Genomic DNA, 21,163 nt, shown 5'->3' with positions numbered 1-21,163 from the left:
AAACAAGACCAATTTTCAACCAAATGGATCAATTTTCAAACAAAGAAATACATTTTTAACAAAAATTATTAATATTTTACACAAGTAAATGAATTTTCAATCGCGAAAACTAATTTTCTACCAAAAAAATTAACTTTGAACAAAATACATCCATTTTTAAAAAGATAGTTAAACCTTCAACTATAAAAGATCACTCTTTAACCAAATGTCGAATAATTAAATTTACATTTAAAAAAATTAATTTTCAATCAAAGAATTAAAAAAAATATATTGTAACCAAGAAAATTAATTTTTTTTTCAAACAACCTTAATTTTAACAAAATACATGAATGCTTCGCTAAAAAAAAAAAATTTTGCACTAAAAATGGAACAGTTAAATAGTTAAATTATTTTATTCGTAAAAAATTTGAATCCTAAGACTTGAGAGTTTTAAATTTATGCGATCAAATATATCCCGAAGGGCTCTGAGTATTAGACGGTAGACGTTAAATTTACGACTCCACCAATCATTTGGGGAAACGAGACCGCGCAGAATTTAAAATCAATTTTGGGAACAGACACTCGTAAAAGTGCTCGTTATCATTTTATGGAAAGACACTCTGGGTTATAAATATGCAGAAGATTGATAACTCATTCTTTTTTTTGTGGATATTAAACTTGGGAAACACCATGTCTGATTCACAAATAACAAAAATGTTATCGTACTAATTTTTTTGGTACTTACACATCCTGTTACACATATCAGAAGAAAATAATTATTTAGATATTCTGCTCGAAATTTAAAAAAAGGTTTGTGCAAAATAACTTTTAAAGTTAAAGAAAATTGAAAAAATCTACATTTTCTTCGCTTTTTCATTATTATAAAAGTTCAGATTCAGAATAATTAAAAAATTGGCTTTCACAGATCTTCTCGTTTAAAAAAAAAATTCAAAATTGAATTTCTTTGAATTTCCCGATTTTTTTTTGGGTATTTTTTTGATACTCTAAAGAGTCCTCTTTTAGAACAAAACTTATAAACACTAGACGGTTGAGTGATTTAGGAGACATATATATTTTTATTTTTGCCTAAACATATGTATTTTTTAAAATTAAAACATCACTAAAAAATTTTTCAAACCACGGAAAAATATATTATTTTATAATCCTCATTCATTTTGACTATTTTTCTTCACATTGAACTAAACATCAATACCTAATTGAAAAATTAAAGAATAAATACATTTTTTTGAACATTCAAAATTTTTTTCTAAATTACGCAAACACTTTATTAAAACAAGATTTATGGTATAAAATGATGCATGATGATACAAGATGTATGGTAATGCATATGATTTTTGAACAAAAGTGATGTGTGATGAAACACAATTTTCGAAAAAACGTGAGGTTTAGTGAAACAACATGAGGGCTGGTGAAATATAATGAATGGTGCAACATGATATGTGATGAAACAAAATGTTTGGCGAAAATTAATATGTAGTGAAACATGACATTGGAAGAAACATGATGTTTGATAAAAGATGATTTTTGATGAAACATAACATTGCGCGAAATTTAATGTTTAGTGTAACATTATATTTGGCAAAACATCATGTTTAATGAAAGATGATTTTTGTGAAACATGATATATCGTGAAACATGATATTTGGTGAAAAATGACGTTTGATAAAACAAGCTGTTTGGCATACGTGACTTTTTCATCAAACATACTTTGAGATGAAACATAATTTTCGGAAAAACGTGATGTTTGGTGAAACATGATGTTTGATAAAAGATTATTTTTTGCAAAGCATGGCATATCGTGAAATATGATCTTTGATGAAATTTTACGTTTGATGAATATATATGTTTTGTAAAACGTGGGTTATTGATCTAATATGATGTTTAGTGAAACATGATCTTTGATAAAAGATGATTTTTGATGAAACATGACATGTAGCAAAAGATGGTGTTTAGTGAAAGAAGATGAATGACGAAACATAATATATGATAAAACATAACATTGCGCGAAATTTAATGTTTAGTGTAACATTATATTTGGCAAAACATCATGTTTAATGAAAGATGATTTTTGTGAAACATGATATATCGTGAAACATGATATTTGGTGAAAAATGACGTTTGATAAAACAAGCTGTTTGGCATACGTGACTTTTTCATCAAACATACTTTGAGATGAACATAATTTTCGGAAAAACGTGATGTTTGGCGAAACATGATGTTTGATAAAAGATTATTTTTTGCAAAGCATGGCATATCGTGAAATATGATCTTTGATGAAATTTTACGTTTGATGAAAGTATATGTTTTGTAAAACGTGGGTTATTGATATAACATGATGTTTGGTAAAACATTATGTATGGCGAAGTATAATATGGAGTGAAACAGGATATTTGGTGAAACATGATGTTTAATGAAACATGATGTTTAGTGAAACATGATGTTTGATAAAAGATGATTTTTGATTAAACATGATATATCGTTAAACATGATGTGTGATCAAACATGATGTTTGGTAAAAGATGTCGTTCCATGAAACAAGATGTTTCGTAAAACGTGATTTTTTATCAAACATGATGTTTCGTAAAACATGATCTAGGGAGAATCATGATATGTGATAAAAGATGACTGTTAGCGAAATTTAAAATGTAGTAAAACACGATGTTTGATAAAAGATTATTTTTGGAGAAACATAATATATCGTGAAACATGATATGTGGTAAAACATAATGTTTGGTGAACGATGAATTTTGATGAAACAAGAAGATTGGCAAAACCTCATTTTTTATGAAACACGATATTTCATGAAAAATCATCTATGGTGAAACATGATACGTGATAAAAGATTATGTTTAGTTTAATTTAATATGTAGTGAAACATGATGTTTAATAAAAGATCATTTTCGGTGAAACATGGTATATTATGAAATAGAATATGTGGTCAAACATGATGTTTGGTGAACGATGATGTTTGATGAAACAAGATATTTGGTAAAACGTGATTTTTCATCAAACCTGGTGTGTGGTGAAACATAATGTTCGGAAAAACGTAATGTTTGGTAAAACATGAAGTTTAATGTTTGACGTAATATAGAATTTTTGGCGAAATATAAAAAGTAGTATTACATGATATTTGGTGAAACATGATGTTTAGTGATATATGATTTTTCATATGTTTTGAAAAACGAGATTTATTTATCAAATATGATATTTGGTAGCATATCGTGTTTGGTAGAAGATGATGCATCGTGAAACATGACATGTGATGCTGGTTAGTTCAAACATGATTTTTGATCAAAATGATGTACGATAAAACACGATGTTCAGAAACACGTGGCGTTTGGTGAAAAATGATGTTTGGTGGAATTTGATGGTCGATAAATAAAAACTGGTTAGTAAAACGTTATTTTTGATCAAAATGAAACATGATGTTTTGCAAAACAGGATATATCGTAAAATATGATATGTGGGGAAAGATGATGATCGGTGAAAGATGATGGTTCATAAAAAGTATCGTTCGGTACTACGTGATTTTTGATAAAAATGATGCATGGTGAAACACGATGTTGGGAAAAAACGTAATGATTGGTGAAGCCGGATGTTTGGGTAAATGTGGTTTTTGGTGAGAAATTATGTTTGGTGAAATATGATATATTGTGAAACATGATGTTTGGTGATACGTAATATATCGTGAAATATGATTTTTTGTGAAAAAAGATGTTTGATGAAATATAATATTTGGTCAAACTTGATGTTTGGCAAATCCGGATGTTTAATTTAACATGAAGTTTCATGAAACCTGATGTTTTTGTCGGAACAAAGATTTGTTTAACTCATGGTGTTTAGTAAAAAAATTATTTTTGTTGACACGTAATCTTTGTTGAAACAAGATGGTTGGTAAAACGTGGTATTTGATAAAAAATGATTGTTTAGTGAAAAAAGATGTTTTATAAAAATTATGTACATATATAAATTTTGGTGAAACAAGATTTATGGTAAAACATGATATTTGGTAAGACAATATGTTTAGTGATACATGTTATTTCGGAAACTGTGATGTTTTATGAAGCATGATGTTTGGTGAAACATGATGTTTGGAAAAACGTATTGTGTGGTAGAACATAATGTTTGTTCAAACCTTTAATAATGGTTTCCACCTGAATATGGAAAATACAAGAATATTGCTTCAAATTTTACGCAAAAGAAACTGAACTATTTTGTAACTGTTTGTAAATTTAATAATTCCATAAGACGTTTTATTTTTACTTAAATTTTCAGAACAATGGGAATAATAGGGCAGTAATGAATTATGTAAGGGTGTTTATGAATGGGCAAAACCCAAATCCTTGTGAGGAAGATTCTTGCAATTTGACACTTGTAAAAAGACAGCTTGGAAGTGGAGGAGTTTTAACGAAAGTGTATATCAATATGGACGAATCGCAAATAGACACTGAAGCCGGAGAAGCAATAACGATTAAACTTATTCATTTATCTCAGGGTGGATCACAATATGGCTCATCAAGAAATTTTCCTCAAAACGGTTCCTGCGGTCCAGATGGTCCCTACGGTCCAGATGGTCCCTACGGTCCAGATGGTCCATACGGTCCAAATGGTTCAAATGGTTCAAATTGTTCAAATTGCCCAAATGGTCCCAATGGCTCAAATGGTTCAATTGGTCTAAATGGCCAAAATTATCCAATTGGAGGAAATGGGCCAATGGCTCAAAATGGCCCAACTAATCGAAAATGTTCCTCTTGTGCGACAAATTCACAAGGTTGTAATTCGGGAAATTGTCCGTCTGAAAACTCTTCAAACCAACGACAATTTTATAATTCTCATCACGTGCGTATAAATTATTAATAATAGTAATAATAATATTAATAATAAAAGCGCTTAGACGGTTAGGTTTTTGAACTTTAAGTTAGAGACCGTACTTAAATTACGTAATACCCCAAGGGGGGGGGGAGAAAATTTGTTACGATCTGTTTCAGAAGAAGGGAGGGGGTCCTTCAATGATGTACGTAATTTTTGAAAATTCACAAAAACTTTCTCCTGAAGATCATCTTTTTAGTTATCAATTTCATTATTTCTTTGAAAATTTGACAATTTTCTTGAAAAGGCATCCTTTCTGGTTGCAAATTTAACTATTTTATAAAAAATGCATCTAATTGGGTTGAAAATTCAACCCTTTTGGTAGAAAATTAACCTTTTGTTCAAAAGTTCATATATCTTAGTAGAAATATTGCATCTTTATTGGATAAAAATGCAACTGTTTTTGTGGAAAATTAATCTATTTTTATTAAAATTTACTTTATGTTTATAATTCGTATTTTTGTGTTAAAAACTCAATTGAAACCTTTTTCGATGAAAATTCAGATCTTTTTTTTTAATTTGTTTTTTTTTTATTTCAAAATTCATCTGATTAAGTGTTGCTATTTTTTTTTAAATTATCTGTTTTAGATGAAATTGCATCTTTCATCAATAAAAATGCAACTGTCCGGATGAAAATTTAAATATTTCATACAAAACTTACTTTTTGTTGTATTTCAATAATTTGGTGTTAAAAAAAGAACTGAAATATATTCTGTACGTAATTAACTTAAAATTTTTTTTTAATAAAAAATTCATCTGCTTTAGGAGAAATTTTATCTTCCTTGGATAAAAATACAAATTTTTAGTTGACAATTGAACTATTTTATAGAAAATTCACTCTTGGTGAATTTTCAACTAAAGATAAGGGAAATTTTACATTTTTAACTAAAGGTGAAAAAGTACATTTTTTGGGAAAAAAATTAATTTTCAGCTGATCATGACGAATTTTCAACGGAATCGTTCAATTTTAAACTAAAAAATATAAATTAAGAAAAAAAATTTTTTACTTAATCATTAAAAAAAAAGAATTTGCAACCCAATAGATGATAAGTCAACTAAAAATATCAATTTTCGAACGAAAAGATGAATTTGAACGAAAATGATTAATTTTGTGTACAAAAAAATTATTTAAAATAAAAGTTGTTGAATTTCTAACCACAAAGATATAAATTTTAAACGAAAATGATTAATCTTTCAACGAACAATATGAATTGTTAACCAAAATATTGAATTTTTAACTAAAAAGTTTAATTTATAACCAAAAAGATGAACTTTTAGCCAAGAAGATTAATTTTTTAACAACAAAAAGACGAATTTTCAACTAAAAAGAAGAATTTTTAAAAACAAAAATTAATTTTCTTCAAAAAATTTAACTTTTGACATAATAATTAATTTTTAATCAAATAGTTAACTTTTTATCTAAAATAAGATAACTTTGAAACCAAAAATCGAATAAACTAAAAAAAAAAATTTACTAGGAAAATTGGCAAATTTTCAAACAAAAGGATGGAATTTCAACAATGAAAATTAATTTTTTATAAAATACATGCATTTTTGAACAAATAGATGAATTTTCAACAAAAAAGATTAATTTTCAACCAAAAATGGAACATGTTAATTGTTATTTATGGAAATTATTTTAAACCATCTAACAAAAAAGTTTCAAAAAAACAGTTCTGCTTTTAACAAACAAAAAAATTTTTCTTTGTAAGAAAAATTAATTTTTCAGGAAATAGTTGAATTCTCAACCAAAGAATTGCATTTATAATTAAGAATTTTATTGGCTCACCAAACAAGACACATTTTTAATTAAATATCAATACAAATTTGCAACAAAATAATCGAAAAGTTACGAAAATGAATTTTACAAATTTTGTATTAAATAATAATTAATTAAATAATTTTGCAAAATTTTGTAACCAAGAATATTCATTTCCTACAAAAGGCATTAATTTTTATAAAATACAACAATGATAAGAAAGAGATATTTCGAGTTTCAATCGTGTACAAAACTAAGAATTTTTACTGACGCTTCGCGAAAACTTTCAATTGAAAAAATAATTTTTTAACGCAAAAAATAAATTTTTAACAAAATAGTTAAATTTTCAACTAACTAGATAAATTTTCTTCTAAGAAAGACGAATTTCCATCAAAATACCTTAATTTTCAAATAAAAAACGAAATTTTAAACAAAAAATGTAATAGTTTTCTCTCTCAATATTTCTATTTTCATATATTTATATTTTTAAATAAATTTTCGACAAAAAGATTAATTTTTAACTAATTGGTTGAACTTTTAACCAAAGAAATCAATTGTTTTACCAAAGAAAAACGAATCTTTAACCAAATTTATAAATTTTCCACCATAAATAAAAATGTACTAACCAAAAAGACACATTTTTAATGAAAATTATAAATCTTTACCTCAAAAACTTAATTTTCAACTATATAATTGAACTTCTGAAAAAAGTTGAATTTAGAATCAAAAAGATTAATTCACTAGAAAAAAAGTCGAGTCTTCAACAAAATATATAAATTTTTAATCTAAAATATTAATTTTCAACTAAAATTATAAATCTTTCCATAAAAAAATGAATTTTCAACCAAATAATTAACTTTCTGATCATAAAGATGAATTTCCAGCCAACAAGATTACTTTTCTACCAAATAAGACGAATTTTCAACAAAATAAATTAATTTGCATTCACGGATTAATTTTTTACAAAACACATGAATTTTTAAACAAATAATTGAGTGTCCATCTAAAAAAGATTAATTTTCAACCCAAAATGGAACATGTTAATTTTTAGTTATGGAAATTATTTTCAACAAAAAAAATTTGTTTGAATAAAATAGTTCAGTTAATAACAAAGAAACAAAACATTTTTTTACAAAGAATGAATTTTCCACCAAATAGTTGAACATTTTTAACCAAAGAACTCAATTAAAAAAAAAGAATACATTTTTAACAAAAACTATTAATCTTTCACCTAAGAAAATGAATTTTTAACAACGACAATGAATTTTTTTTCAAAAAAATTAACTTTGGACAAAATGCATCAATTTTCAACTAAATGTCGAGTATTTAAATTTAAATTTGAAAAAATTAATTTTCAATCAAACAAACAAAGCGTTTTCAAAAAAATAATGTAAACAAACAGATTTATTTTTTACCAAACAACATTAATTTCAACAAAATACATGAATGCTTAGCTATAAAAGATAAATTTGGAATTAAAAATGGAACAGTTAAATTTTCATTTGCAAAACAGAATTTTTAACGAAAAAAATAAATTTTCACTAAAATTGTTAAATTTTCTACCAACAAGATTAATTTTCTCTTGAAAAGATGTATTTTCATCAAAATACCTGAATTTTCAACTAAAAAAACTAACTTTTGAAAAAACAATGAAATAGTTTTTGTTTCTTAATATTTCGATTTTCATATATTTCATACAGTTTTTATATGTTTATATTTTATTTTATCTTATTTTTCATTTTATTCTTAAAAATAAGCGTAGCCAATCCGAGGTTCTGGTGGTTCGGATCCCACCTTGAGCTTCAAGTCAATTGAACCGACGGGTGAAAGAACAAGCCCGATGCTCGAAGACGCGTAGTTTTCCGCGCGCCTCAAAAAAAAAGAAAATTTTTAAATAAAAAAATTAATGTTTAAAAATGTAGAATTGTAGAAAATGAGGAAATGAAACTTTTTTCTATTAGAATTTCTTTTGTCAAACGTTTACTTTTAATAATAAACGCGAAATATCAAATTAAAGTTTCTCTCTGAATATCTCAGTCAATTTCAAACCAATCGATATGAGATTTTCCAAAAAACTTAATTCAACATTTTTAAACAAATTACTCACTGGAAGTTGTTTGAAATTTGAAGTTACCTAGATACTTATTACCGGTGAAATCAAGAAAACACAATTATTGACCTACCTCATTTTGCAATTAAATATTGTTAAAAAAAGCGATTTTTAATTTTTCCATGAATTCTCAGGTACCGCTATAGTATTTTAATTAAGTCCTACAAATATGAACCCATTTCAATAAAATTTGGTCAAGTTAGAACGATTTAATTTTTGAAACCTAATTATATCAGAAATACACTTTCATTTGATATTTCGCTTTAATTCTTAAAAATAAACGTTTGACAAAAAAATTTTAATACAAAAAATTTTTATTTCCTTATTCTCTATAATTCTACATTTTTGAAAAAATTGATTTTTTGATTTTGAACATTTTCTTTTTTTTTGTATTTTATAAAAATTAGTGTTTTTGGAGGAAAATTAATATTCTTAGTTACAACATTTTTGTGTAAAATTCATTTTCTCAACTTTTCAATTATTTTGTTGAAAATTTGTATTCATATTTAATTGAAAATGTGTCTTTTTTGGTGAACCAATAAAATTATTGATTATAATTTTCATTGTTGAAAATTAATCTTTTGTTTGAAAATTTGCCAATTTTTGTAGTAAATTATTATTTTTAGTTTATTCGATTTTTGGCTTAAAAGTTATCTTTTTTTAGATAAAAAGTTAACTATTTGATTAAAAATTAATTGTTATGTCAAAAATTAATTTTGTTGTAGAAAATTAATTTTCGTTTTTGAAAATTCTTCTTTTTAGTTGAAAATTCGTCTTTTTGTTGTTAAAAAATTAATCTTCTTGGCTAAAAGTTTATCTTTTTGGTTATAAATTAAACTTTTTACTTAAAAATTCAATATTTTGTTTAACAATTCATTTTGTTCGTTGAAAGATTAATCATTTTCGTTCAAAAATTGATATTTTTAGTTGACTTATCATCTATTGGGTTGCAAATTCTTATTTTTTTTTAATGATTATGTAGAAAATTTTTTTTCTTAATTTATATTTTTTTAGTTTAAAATTAAACGATTTCGATGAAAATTCGACTTTCTTGGTAGAAAATTAATTTTTTTGGTTGAAAATTCATCATTTTACTGGAAAATTAATATTCTTAACTAAAGTATAACTATTCCATTTTTAGTTGAAAATTTATCATTTTTAGTTAAAAAATCATGTATTTTATTGAAAAATCGTCATTTTTGGTTAATAATATTTTTCTTGTTTGAAACCACACCTGTTCGGTTAAAAGTAATTTTTTATTAAAGATTCACCATTTTAATTGAAATCTTAGTTTTCTGAAGATTTCAAAATGTGGTGTAAAATTATATGGAAGACTTTGAGCAATTTTTAAAAAATTGCTTTGTAAGAAATTTTAAGAAAAAATTAAAAAAGATCACAAAAGATTTTGAATTACTTCCTCAAAATTCTTAAAAAGCGTATAAAATATTTTGAAGAAAAATTGGGCAATTTTGCCGTATTACATAATTTTAGAAAAAAAATTGATTAAGTTTTAGAGATATTCAGAAGTTTTAAAACGATAAAAAAATAACTAAAAATGTACAAATTTCTTAAAAATTTTTGCAGAATTTAACGAAAATGAGATACGTTTTTTCATGGTCCTAGAAAATATTAAAATAATTTTTTATTTCAAAAATTTAATTTAAAGGGATTATTTAAAAAGTTTTTAAAAGATTTACAAAATTTTCAAAAAAGAAGCAAAAGATTTTAAGGCATTTTCTAAAATTTTGCAGAATAAGTAAAAAAATGCAAGGAAAAATTTAAATAATTTTTAGAGATTAGAAGATTTAGAAGGTAAATTAGTGTGAACATTTTAAATAATTTTTTATTTTGCAAAATCAATCTTGAGAGAAAATAAAAAAGGTTTTTAAACATATCAAACGATTTCCTACACTTTCTTAAAATAGTTCAGAAGATTTTGAAGCCAAATGTTTTAATTTGGTAAAATTACAAAATGAAAGCAAATAAAAATCGAGTAAATTCAAGAAATTTTTAATTCGAATTGAAGAGATTCAAAATGAATTTTAAACTTTAAAAGCTTTTTAAACATTCAGATTTTTCAAGATTTCAAAACTAAACTTTAGGAGGTTAAAAATAATTTGGAACAAGTCTGAAATATTCAAAAATCTTTTTTTTTTTAATTTTCTCAAGAATCGTATGAAAATTAAATTTATATGAATTGAAAACCAAAATGCGATAATACATTTTCTTCTAAACATAAAATCTAACATACACCTATCAGAATAATAATATTTAAAAAATGTTTTTAAATACATTTTAAACAATATTTTTTTAGTTTTCAAATAAAAACCTAAGAACCGAATTTTTAACTCAATAGTTAGTTGAACTTTGAACAACGTACATGATTTTCATCAAATAAAAATCAATTAAAAAAAAAAGTGAATTCTCAACAAAATAATTTAATTTTAAATACATACAAAAAAGATAAATTTACAAACCAAAACTGCAATAGTTTAATTTTCAGTTAGAAAAGTAAATTTTAAACAAAACAAAGAAACGAATTTTTAGGAAAATTAATTAATTTTCAACTAAAAAGTAACAAATTGTGTTCGAGCGTCGGGTCGGTTCCTGCACCCGGCGGCTCAATTTTTGAAAATATTTTAAAATAATGAAAATGCCAAAATATTTCAAGGTATTTAAAAAGATTTCTACCCTAGTAAGAAAATTTCTTTTTTTTTTTGATTAGTTAATGCTTATCTAAAGAAGCTTATCAAAAAATTTTTATTTGCAGCCAATTTCTGTCAATCATCAAGCAAGCTCTGGAGCACTTTCAGAACCTGCTATGAATTTTGGAAGACCTCCTGGGATTCGTTTTTATCCCCAGAGACCAGAATCTCAACCATCATCGCCGTATCATGGTCCAGCAGCAACAATAATTTCGAAAGGAATCGTTGATGATAAGATTGAATTTCCATTGAGTAAAACACAACATTAACACAACATAATGAAATAACATTCTAGGCTGCAATCAACTAGATATCAATTTTTTATTTTTAATAAAAACCAATAGGGCGTCAAAATAATTATTTTGAGTTTGTTTCCGGAAGTAAAGATTATAATTTTTAGTTCAGGAAACAAACTTTTTTTTTCAAAACAAATTTTTTTTCTTTTAGACATTTTTTAAACTTTTTTTCTTATTTGTCAAACATCATCACATTTTCAAGATGCTTGATCATTAATATTTAAATACTAGCATTTTAATCTTGTAAAACTATAAACATAGAATCTTTTATTTAACGGAATAAAACAATATTTCAGACACAAATTAAAAAATTTATATTTATTAAATTACTTCAAATCAAACATTTCTTTTCTGCTATAAAAGATGACTTTTTAATATCATACTTGAATTTTCAACAAAATAACTAAGATTTTTAACATACTAGTTGAGTTTTTAACATAAAAAAATAAATTTCCAATTAAAAAGTGACATAGTTTATATTTCAATAAAAAAAGGTAACATTTATATAACAAATTTTGTGCTAAAATGACGAATTTTTTACAACCAATGGAGAATTTTCAAATAAGAAGTTTAATCTTTAAAAAAAGGTTAAACTAATTAAATTTACAGTTGAAAAATTAATTTTAAACCAAAAAAAGGCTTCTTCACTAAACAGTTACATTTTCAACCGAAGGCAAGGCCTTCAATCAATAAATAACTAAATCTTTTAACTAAATAACTAAATCTTTAATAACTAAATCTTTCAAACAAAATAGTTGAAGAATCAAACAAAGAAGAATAAATTTCTACAGTAGATGAATTTTTAAATCAAAAAGATCAGTTTAAAAAAAATAGTTGAATTTTATGTTTCGAAAGATTTCACTTGACTTTTTACGTACAAAATATGAATTTTTAAACAAGAAATACGTTTCTACAAAAAAAAAATAATTTTTAATCTAAAAGGACAAATTTTCAACCAAAGAATGACTTGTCCGCGTGTGTCAAAATAAGCAAATTTTCAAATTCGAAAAATCAATTTGTTGAAAATGTAGAATTGTGTAGAATAAGGAAATAAAACTTTTTTCTATCAAAGTTTTTTTATCAAAAGTTTATTTTTAATAATAAAAGCAAAATATCAAATAAAAGTTTTTCTCTGATTTAATTAAGTTTTAAAACTTAATTGTTCTAACTCGGCTAAATATTATTGAAATGAGTTCATATTTATAAGACTTATTCACAATACTATAGCGATGCCTAGTAATTCATAGAAAAGTTAAAAATCGTTTATTGCTTAATAATATAATAAATATAAATTTTTGAACAAGAAATAATTTTCTACGAAAAAAACTTAATTTTCCATCTAAAAGGACGAATATTTAACCAAAGGATGACTTTTTGACAAAATTAAGCCGCCGGGTGCAAGAACCAGCCCGGCGCTTAAACATGTGTAAAAGTATTGTCCGCGTGTGTCAAAAAAAAGGAAATTTTCAAATTCGAAAAATCAATTTGTTGAAAATGTAGAATTGTATAGAATAGGGAAATAAAACTTTTTGCTATCAAAGTTTTTTTTATCGAACGTTTATTTTTAATAATAAAAGCTCAGGCATCACTATAGTATTTTCAATAAGTTCTATGAATATGAACGCATTTCAATAATATTTAGCCGAGTTAGAACGATTTAAGTTTTAAAACTTAATTAAATCAGAAAGAAACTTTTATTTGATATTTCGCTTTTATTATTAAAAATAAACGTTTGATAAAAAAACTTTGATAGAAAAAAGTTTTATTTCCTTATTCTACACAATTCTACATTTTCAAATACTTGATTTTTCGAATTTCAAAATATAATTTTTTTTGAAACTCGCGGACAATACTTTTACGCGTGTTTGAACATCGGGCTGGTTCTTATACTCGGCGGTTCAATTTTGTCAAAAAGTTATCCTTTGGTTAAAAATTCGTCCTTTTGCATTTGAAATTAAATTTTTTTCGTAAAAACTTATTTCTTGTTTAAAAATTCATATTTTTATCGTGAAAAGTCAACTGAAATCCTTCATAACATACAATTCAACTATTCTTTTTTTTATATTTATTTTTTTGATTTAGAAATTCAACTATTATAGTAGAAATTTCAAATGGTTGAATTTTTAGCCAAAAAGTATGACTTTTTAACAAGATGTTTAAAGTTTAAAAAAATTTTTTAAGTTAAATTTATTTATTTATTACATTAAAGCAAAAAGTAAGTTTTCTACGAAATATTTAAATTTTGAACAGAACAGCGCAATTTTTAACCAAAAAGTATGACTTTTCAACAAAATTTTTCAATTTTCAACCGAGCAGTTACATTTTTATTCAAGAAGATTAAATTTCTTCTACAACAGATAAATTTGGAAAAAAGCTTTTACAAAAATAGCTAAATTTGTATCTAAAGAAAAATAAAAATTCTACTGAAACAGGTGACTTTTTAAATCAAAAAGACAAATTAAAAAAAAAAGTTGAATTTTCATCGAACGAATTGTCTCGACCCCCCTCTCCACCTTGAGCTGTTATGTAATTTAAGTACGGTCGCTAATAAAAAAAAAAAAATATTTCAATAGCTGTAACTGCATTTATTTTCAGCAGCAAAATAAGAAATTATTTTTGAAACTCTTTATTCGTTATAATTACGATAAGTTGTATTAGTTAAAAATGTATTAAGTGAAAATAATTTTTGTAAATCATTTATATTGTTTAAAGTGCAAAAAATAATATGAACATTTACAAAGACAATTATTTAAATTGTTAAAACAATTTTTTTTATAAGTTAAATTTGTTATCCAATTCAAAAGACCATATTTTGTTCTTGATAATTTCGAATTGAAATTTTTTAAAAACGCGTAAAATAATTTGGAGTTTAAAAGGTTTCAATTTCAAATATTTTAGACGATTACAATTAAAAAATGGACAATATTTCGAATGGAATGAAAATAAATTGAACTTGTAATATTTCTGAATAAAAGTATTTAAAATTGGATAATTTTAAATTGAAATAATTTCAAACAGAAGCTTCCAAAATTCAAAACCCTTAAACTAAAACTTTCTAATTTGGAAAATTTCATTAGGAAGAAGTTAAAATTGAGAACTAAATTAAATATTTCAAGGTAAAAGCTTATAAAATTATAGAAATATAAATTTTGATTTAATTCAAAAAGAAATGATTTAATTTAAAAATTGAATGAACGAACTTTTCTAAACTCAAAAAAAAAAGAATTCACCTTTATTAAAACCGTTCAAAATCAACAAGTCTTCAATTTTGAACCTTAAAAATTGAATATTAAAAAAAAAGTAATTTCATATGGGAAATATTTAAAAAAATTTACAATACTGAAACTTGAAAATTACAATAAAACAAATGGGAACTTTATTTACGTTATCAGTCAATTTCAATTTTTATAATTTTATATTTAAATATTCTAAATAGTTTGGTTTGAATTTAAAACACCCAAAGCTTTCTGGCTATTGAATTTTTCAAAATCGATTTGTAATAAAACTATTTTAAATTAAATGTCTTCCGAGTAAATTTAAATACTGAGGTTTTATATTTGAAAAATGTTCCAAAAAGACGCACAATTCAAACTCAGTTGAAAAAGAAAAAAATAATTTTTTGATTGAACAATTGAATAATTTCTTTAATTTTTAATGGTTTCATTTTTAGAATTCGGAATTTTCTCGGTAAACTTTACATTTTTATTTCTTTCCTATCGTAAGTTTAATTTCGGCGATTAAAACTGAACTGGTAGAATTTGGAAAAGTCTAATTAAATATTTAAAATTGTAGAATTCTAAACGAATTAATTCACTTGAATTAATAGAAAATTTTAAGGGATTGAGTACAACAAATTTTTAATATATATTTAAAGTTTGTTTATATTTTCCATTAACAATAACTTTTAATTTTGAACTTTTTTTTTAGAATAATTCAATTTTAAAGGTTTAGAATTGAAAATTCTTCTATTATGGACGGTGAAAATAAATGTGAATTAATTTTTTTATTTTAGAAAAATTAGTCTAATTAGATTTTATGTTAAAACATCTTAATTTAATTGATTAAAAAGGTAGATTTCTAGAATTTCAGTGGCTTTTTCTTTAAAATATTTAATTTACTTTATAATTTTAAATTGTAAAATTTTGATCGTTTTGAAATTAAATTTATTAAAATTAGAAAGTTTTCAAATTTGAATTATTACATTTTGAATGCTTCTAATTATAGTTTTAACTAGAATTTGAATTAGGATTTTCATTCCTATGATTTTTAAATGAACTTTTTAAATATTTGAATCAGCAAGTATTCAATTTTCAATGTTTTACAATTGATCATTGATATTTTAGTCCAAAATCATTAAAATTTTAGATTTTTGAATTTGAAATAAAATTGTTGAAATCCTGAACGCTTCGAATTAGAAATGATACAGTTTTAAATTATTTTTGTTTGCAATTTTTTAAAAATAAAAATATATGTTAAAATTGGTTAATTTAGTTTAAAATAATTATTTAAATACATGTCAATTTAATAAAAAAATGTGAATTATTTCCGCTAGAATATCATATTATTTATTATTCAAGATATTGAATAAAACTTATAACATTCCTATATACAGGGTGTCTAAAAAATTCCGATTCACCTGTATATTCCCTGTGGTCAAATATTTTTTATTGAGGTCAAGGTCATTCTTGAATTACCTTGACCATTACCTTAAAGGTCATTTCAAGGTTAAATATTTTTAAAATGGACCCCCCCCCCTTTGACATCGGAAATCAATAGAGTGGAAAATTTCACACTCAAATGTGTATTACAGTCATAGTTTCAAATTGACCTTGAAGATCAATCTAAGGTCATCAAACCTGAAACTAGGTCCATATACCTCTGAAATCAGCAGCCTTTGAAACAATTTAATACCAATGGAAGTTATTTGTTTCAACAAGGCAGATTCAATCGTAACCTGAAATTTGACCTTGATTCTGAACTTTAAGGTCAAATTAAAAGTTACGATTGAATGTGCCTTGTTGAACCAAAAAACTTTTTATTTATTTAAAAAAAAGTGTATTGTGATTTGATAATAATAAAAATGTTAAAGACGAAAACAATGAAAAAGATAATGGAGGGGACTTATTTGGCATCCTTCTCATTTTTCTTTCCTCTTTTTCATTTTTGGAAAAAACAGAAATTTTTCTTTTCTTTTTTAGCGAATTTTGTTATCTTTTTCAAATTTTCAATGGAAATATTTTATGGTGGTTGTCCAAATTTGGTCGTTGAATTCTTGGATTTTTCCAGGAATTTTTTAAGTTGACCTTAAAATGACTTTTAATCCTTAATTGGCACCACTTCTTTTTATCACGTAAATGGCACAACGGGTGTTTTTCACCCCACGTGTTCAAACATGTCCCGCGCAACCGGTATTGAATATTTTTGCACAAAATAATTATGTAATGCAGTTTAAGATATGTTTTACAAAATGCAATTGGTTATATAGTCATTAGTTCAATTTAAGTTAGATAAAAAAATTTGTGAAAAAAACGAAAGAAGGTTGTTTTTTACTTAAAAATTCATAACTCACGTCATTTCTTATATTTTTATCTAAAAACTTAGGATTATATTCTTGAGATACAACACTTTAAGAAAAAAATTACTGCATTATTGATGCCTGCAAAAAAAAGATATTTATTTTGCAAAATAAGAACTCGGTTTTATGGTCAAATAAAGCACCATATTTTTCCATGTTCATATCAGTTTTTTTTTACTTGCACGAAAAAAGTTAATAAGAAATAAAAAAGACGAAAGTAATATAAAAAACAGTTTTTCAAAGTTGTAATTACCCTCACACCTACACAGTCACTGTAAAGGCATGCGCAGTGCTCATAGCGCACTTTAGATGACAAATTTTCGTTGGAAATTGAACGAAAATCACTAATATAAATGCGACAAATTTTTATTGGAAATCAATCTTTTGCTCACTAACGGCACAACGGGTATTATATACCGGACAGTTTTACAAGGTCTACTTTGAAAGGGTGCCCAACGTATGGTGACGTTTTTCACTCTATACTTATCAACTTTACCTTTAGTTAGTGATGTCAATTACTGGTAAAAGTCGACACGTGGTCCATTTTCTCGAATTTAGTATGGTTAATTAGAGCTACAAAATCTGTTGGGGTATTTTTTGCCCATAGTGCCAGTTAAGGGTTAAGTTAATCTTCAAGGCCAAATTAAGGGTCGCAATTGAATGCGTCCTGTTGAAACAAATAACTTCCATTATTATGTAATTTTTTCAAAGATGTCAAATTAAACCTGCGATCGTAACGCGTATTTGAACGTAAAATTTTCCACTGTATCGATTTCCGATGTTAAAAAAAAGGATTTTCATTTTTTAAGTTGACCTTGAAATGACTGAAGGTAATCTTCAAGGTTAAATTAAGGATCTCAACTGACACATACTTAAACGTAAAACTTTCCACTCTATCGATTTCTGAAGTAAAAAGGGTGGATTTTCATGAAAAAGTTGACCTTCAAATGACCTTTAAGGTAATCTTTAAGGCCAAATTAAAGGTCGCGATTGAATGCGCCTTGTTGAAACAAATAACTTCCATTGATATGCAATTTTTTCGAAGATGTTGCTCTCAGAAGTATTTTAACATTGTTTAAGTTTTGATGACCTTCAAGGTCAAATTAAACCTACACCTCCCACTAAAGCCTCCCACTGTGCGATCGGTCAGAAAAAATTCAATTGCAAAAAAATTGAAATAATGTATTTTTTGTGAATTATAAAAATTTTTTTATAATAAATACTGTTTTTTATTTGAAATTGGGGTAAAGATTGGAGGAGAGAAGTGGAAGGTGGTGGGGGTTTATGCAAACGGTGATATGCAGGAGAAAGCAGAGGAGATGAAAGAAATGCTTGAAGAAAATAAAGAAGACATTAGGCTTATAACATGTGACGATTTCAATGCGAAAACAGGAGATAGAGGGGGAAGGAAATTGGGAGAAAAGAGGGAAAGAAAATCCAACGATAAAGTACCAACTGGAAAGGGGAAAAAGTTGTTGAAGAGCTTATAGGAGTTGGGATGGTGTATCTTTAACGGAAATATAGAGGGAGATGAGGAAGGAGAATATACACGCCCAGGAGGTGAAAGCGGAAGGGTAATTGATTATGCGATAGTGGATGATGAGATAAGAGGGAAGGTCGAGAAACTAGAGGCAGGTGATTGTATTGATTCGGATCACTTTCCCTTAATAGTGACATTAGAGGGACAAAAAAGTAAGACAATATGAGCAAAAGGCGAGCAAAAGGTAAAAAGTGTAAAAAAAGAAGGGATTTGTCAAGGCATGAAAAAGAACAGTTTAGAGAAAATGGCAGAAATATCAAAATGGTAGAGGAAAATGTGGACGAGGAGATGAAAAAAATGAAAGGAGAAATAAAAAGAGGATTAAAGTGCACAAACAAAAGTGAAATTAGTAAAGGGGGGATAGAAGTGGATAGGATGAGGACTGTAAAGAGAAAAAAGGAGGTCAGAAAGGAACTAGGAAAGTGGAGAAAAGCGAAAAAAATGGGGAAGATTATATGAAAAATAAAAAAGAGTATACTGAGTTGTGTGACCAAAAGAAAAAGGAAGAGAATAAAAGGTTTAAGGAAGAGGCAGAGGAGGCTAGGACGGAAAAAGTAGTATGGAAGGTAGTAAATAGAGAAAGAAAAAGAAGAAAAAGAGTAAACCAAGATATTGAAATGGTATAATGGAAGAAATATTTTTTTGGATTTACTAAGTGGAATAGAGAGAAAAGTTAGGAAGGGAGAACAATATGTTAGAGAAAGTGATGAGGAAGAGGACATAACCAGGGAAGAAATAGTGAAGGTTTTAGGAATAATGAAGGATGGATAGGCACCTGGTAAAGATCAGATTCCAAATGAAGTATGGAAATATGCCAGAGTTATGGAAAGAAGGAGTAGTTTAACTAATATCAAAGAAAACCAAAGAAGAGGAGGTTAAAGACTATAGGAGTGTGACGCTAATGCCAACGCTGTATAAAGTATATGTAACTGTTTTGCCGGAGAGATTGAAGATGGAAGTTGAGGAAAAAAAAGATAGAGTGACCGAATCAGATAGGGTTTAGAAAAGAAAGTGGGGTAATGGAGAGCATATACGTTCTGAACTATCTAGTAAAGAAGCGGATTAAAAGGAAAAAGGGACAATGGTAGCAATGTCCGTGGACTTGAAGGCGGCGGTTGACTCATTAGGCCAAGGCGAAATAGAAAAAGTTATGGTAAAAAAGGGGATAATAGAAGGATTAATAAAGAGAGTATCGAAAATTTTCAGAGAGACAAAAAGTAGGTTAAAACTAGGTGAGCAAGTAGAAGATAGTTTCTGTTTGGTGAGAGGAGTGAGGCAAGGATTTCCTGGTATACGCTGGTATACACAGACGACGTAGTGTTGATGGCAGAGGAAGAAGAAGGTATGGCGGGGCTAATTACAGGTTTAGAGAAATACTTAGATAAAAAAAGCTGAATATAAATGTAGAAAAGACAAACATAAGAAGGTTTAGAAAAAGGAGGGGGAAGGAGAAAGAATAGACGGGAAGATGGAAGGGAATAAAGTTAGTAGAAGCAATAGCGTTTAAATGTTTAGGATTTCTCTTGCAAACGAATGGAGATCATAGAGTTCATATAAGAGAAAGGATAAAAAAGCAGCAGGGGTAATAAAAAAGATATGGGAAATAGGAAAAAGGAGGTTAAAAAAATTGAAGGAGAATGTGGTTATTTGATACGCTGGTATAGCCGATATTAAGTTATGGAGCAGAGATATGGGGATGGAAATAGAGAAAGCCATTGACAGTTTATAAGAAAGTTATACAAGGTGGACACTGGGGACAGACTGGAGGACGCCAGGATATATGGTGAGAGAAGAAGCGCAACGGGATAAGTTAAGTATTAGAGCGGGAAAGAGGACATGGAAATTTGAGAGAAAGGAGAGGGAGAGCAATCGAATTAACTAGATGAGAAAAAGAAAGGAGGGAATTCTTTAATGCTGTAGACATAGAAGACGGGACTGGAGTAAACTAAAAAGAGTTGGAAAAAAAGAGAGGAAAAGACAATTCATAGAAAGATGGAGGATGATTGAGGAATAAAAATACAATGAACGGTACAAGATGATAAAAAAGGAAGAAGTACCAAAGTATTTAGAAAATGGATGGGGAGAAAGAAGGTGGACCAGAATAGTAAGATTGAGATTGGGAAACGAGGTAAGGGAGGGGATGTATTGTTTTATTGGTTATTATTATTCATGTATTTATTTCAGAAAGAGAAGTCAACATAACCTAATAATTATTTTAGGAGAAGGGTAGGAGGGGGGTCGTTTCTGTCGAGAATAGTTCTTGCTACGTCCCCTAGGTAGCGCGGATCTCACATTTTGCTACAATCTAT

At 26.4% G+C, this 21,163-nt stretch overlaps 1 protein-coding gene across 2 annotated transcripts in view; it reads left to right on the top strand.

Annotated features, from left to right (window-relative positions):
* The window catches only part of LOC117178330 (collagen alpha-1(I) chain-like), a 17,685-nt gene extending 5,679 nt beyond the window's left edge, over positions 1-12,006 (top strand). The window contains exons 2-3 of one of the 2 annotated variants that reach the window (XM_033369741.1): positions 4,495-4,839; positions 11,509-12,006. In XM_033369741.1, the coding sequence (XP_033225632.1) occupies positions 4,495-4,839; positions 11,509-11,712 (549 nt within the window). In that variant the 3' untranslated portion in view covers positions 11,713-12,006. Of the gene's footprint in view, positions 1-4,275; positions 4,840-11,508 lie in introns of both variants that reach the window. The other variant, XM_033369740.1, reaches the window with a different exon arrangement.
* Positions 12,007-21,163: the final 9,157 nt, after the last annotated feature.

This window comes from Belonocnema kinseyi, chromosome 8 (genome assembly GCF_010883055.1).
Source record: "Belonocnema kinseyi isolate 2016_QV_RU_SX_M_011 chromosome 8, B_treatae_v1, whole genome shotgun sequence".
NCBI classification, from domain to species: domain Eukaryota; kingdom Metazoa; phylum Arthropoda; class Insecta; order Hymenoptera; family Cynipidae; genus Belonocnema; species Belonocnema kinseyi.
This window is presented reverse-complemented; position numbering and strand designations above follow the sequence as displayed.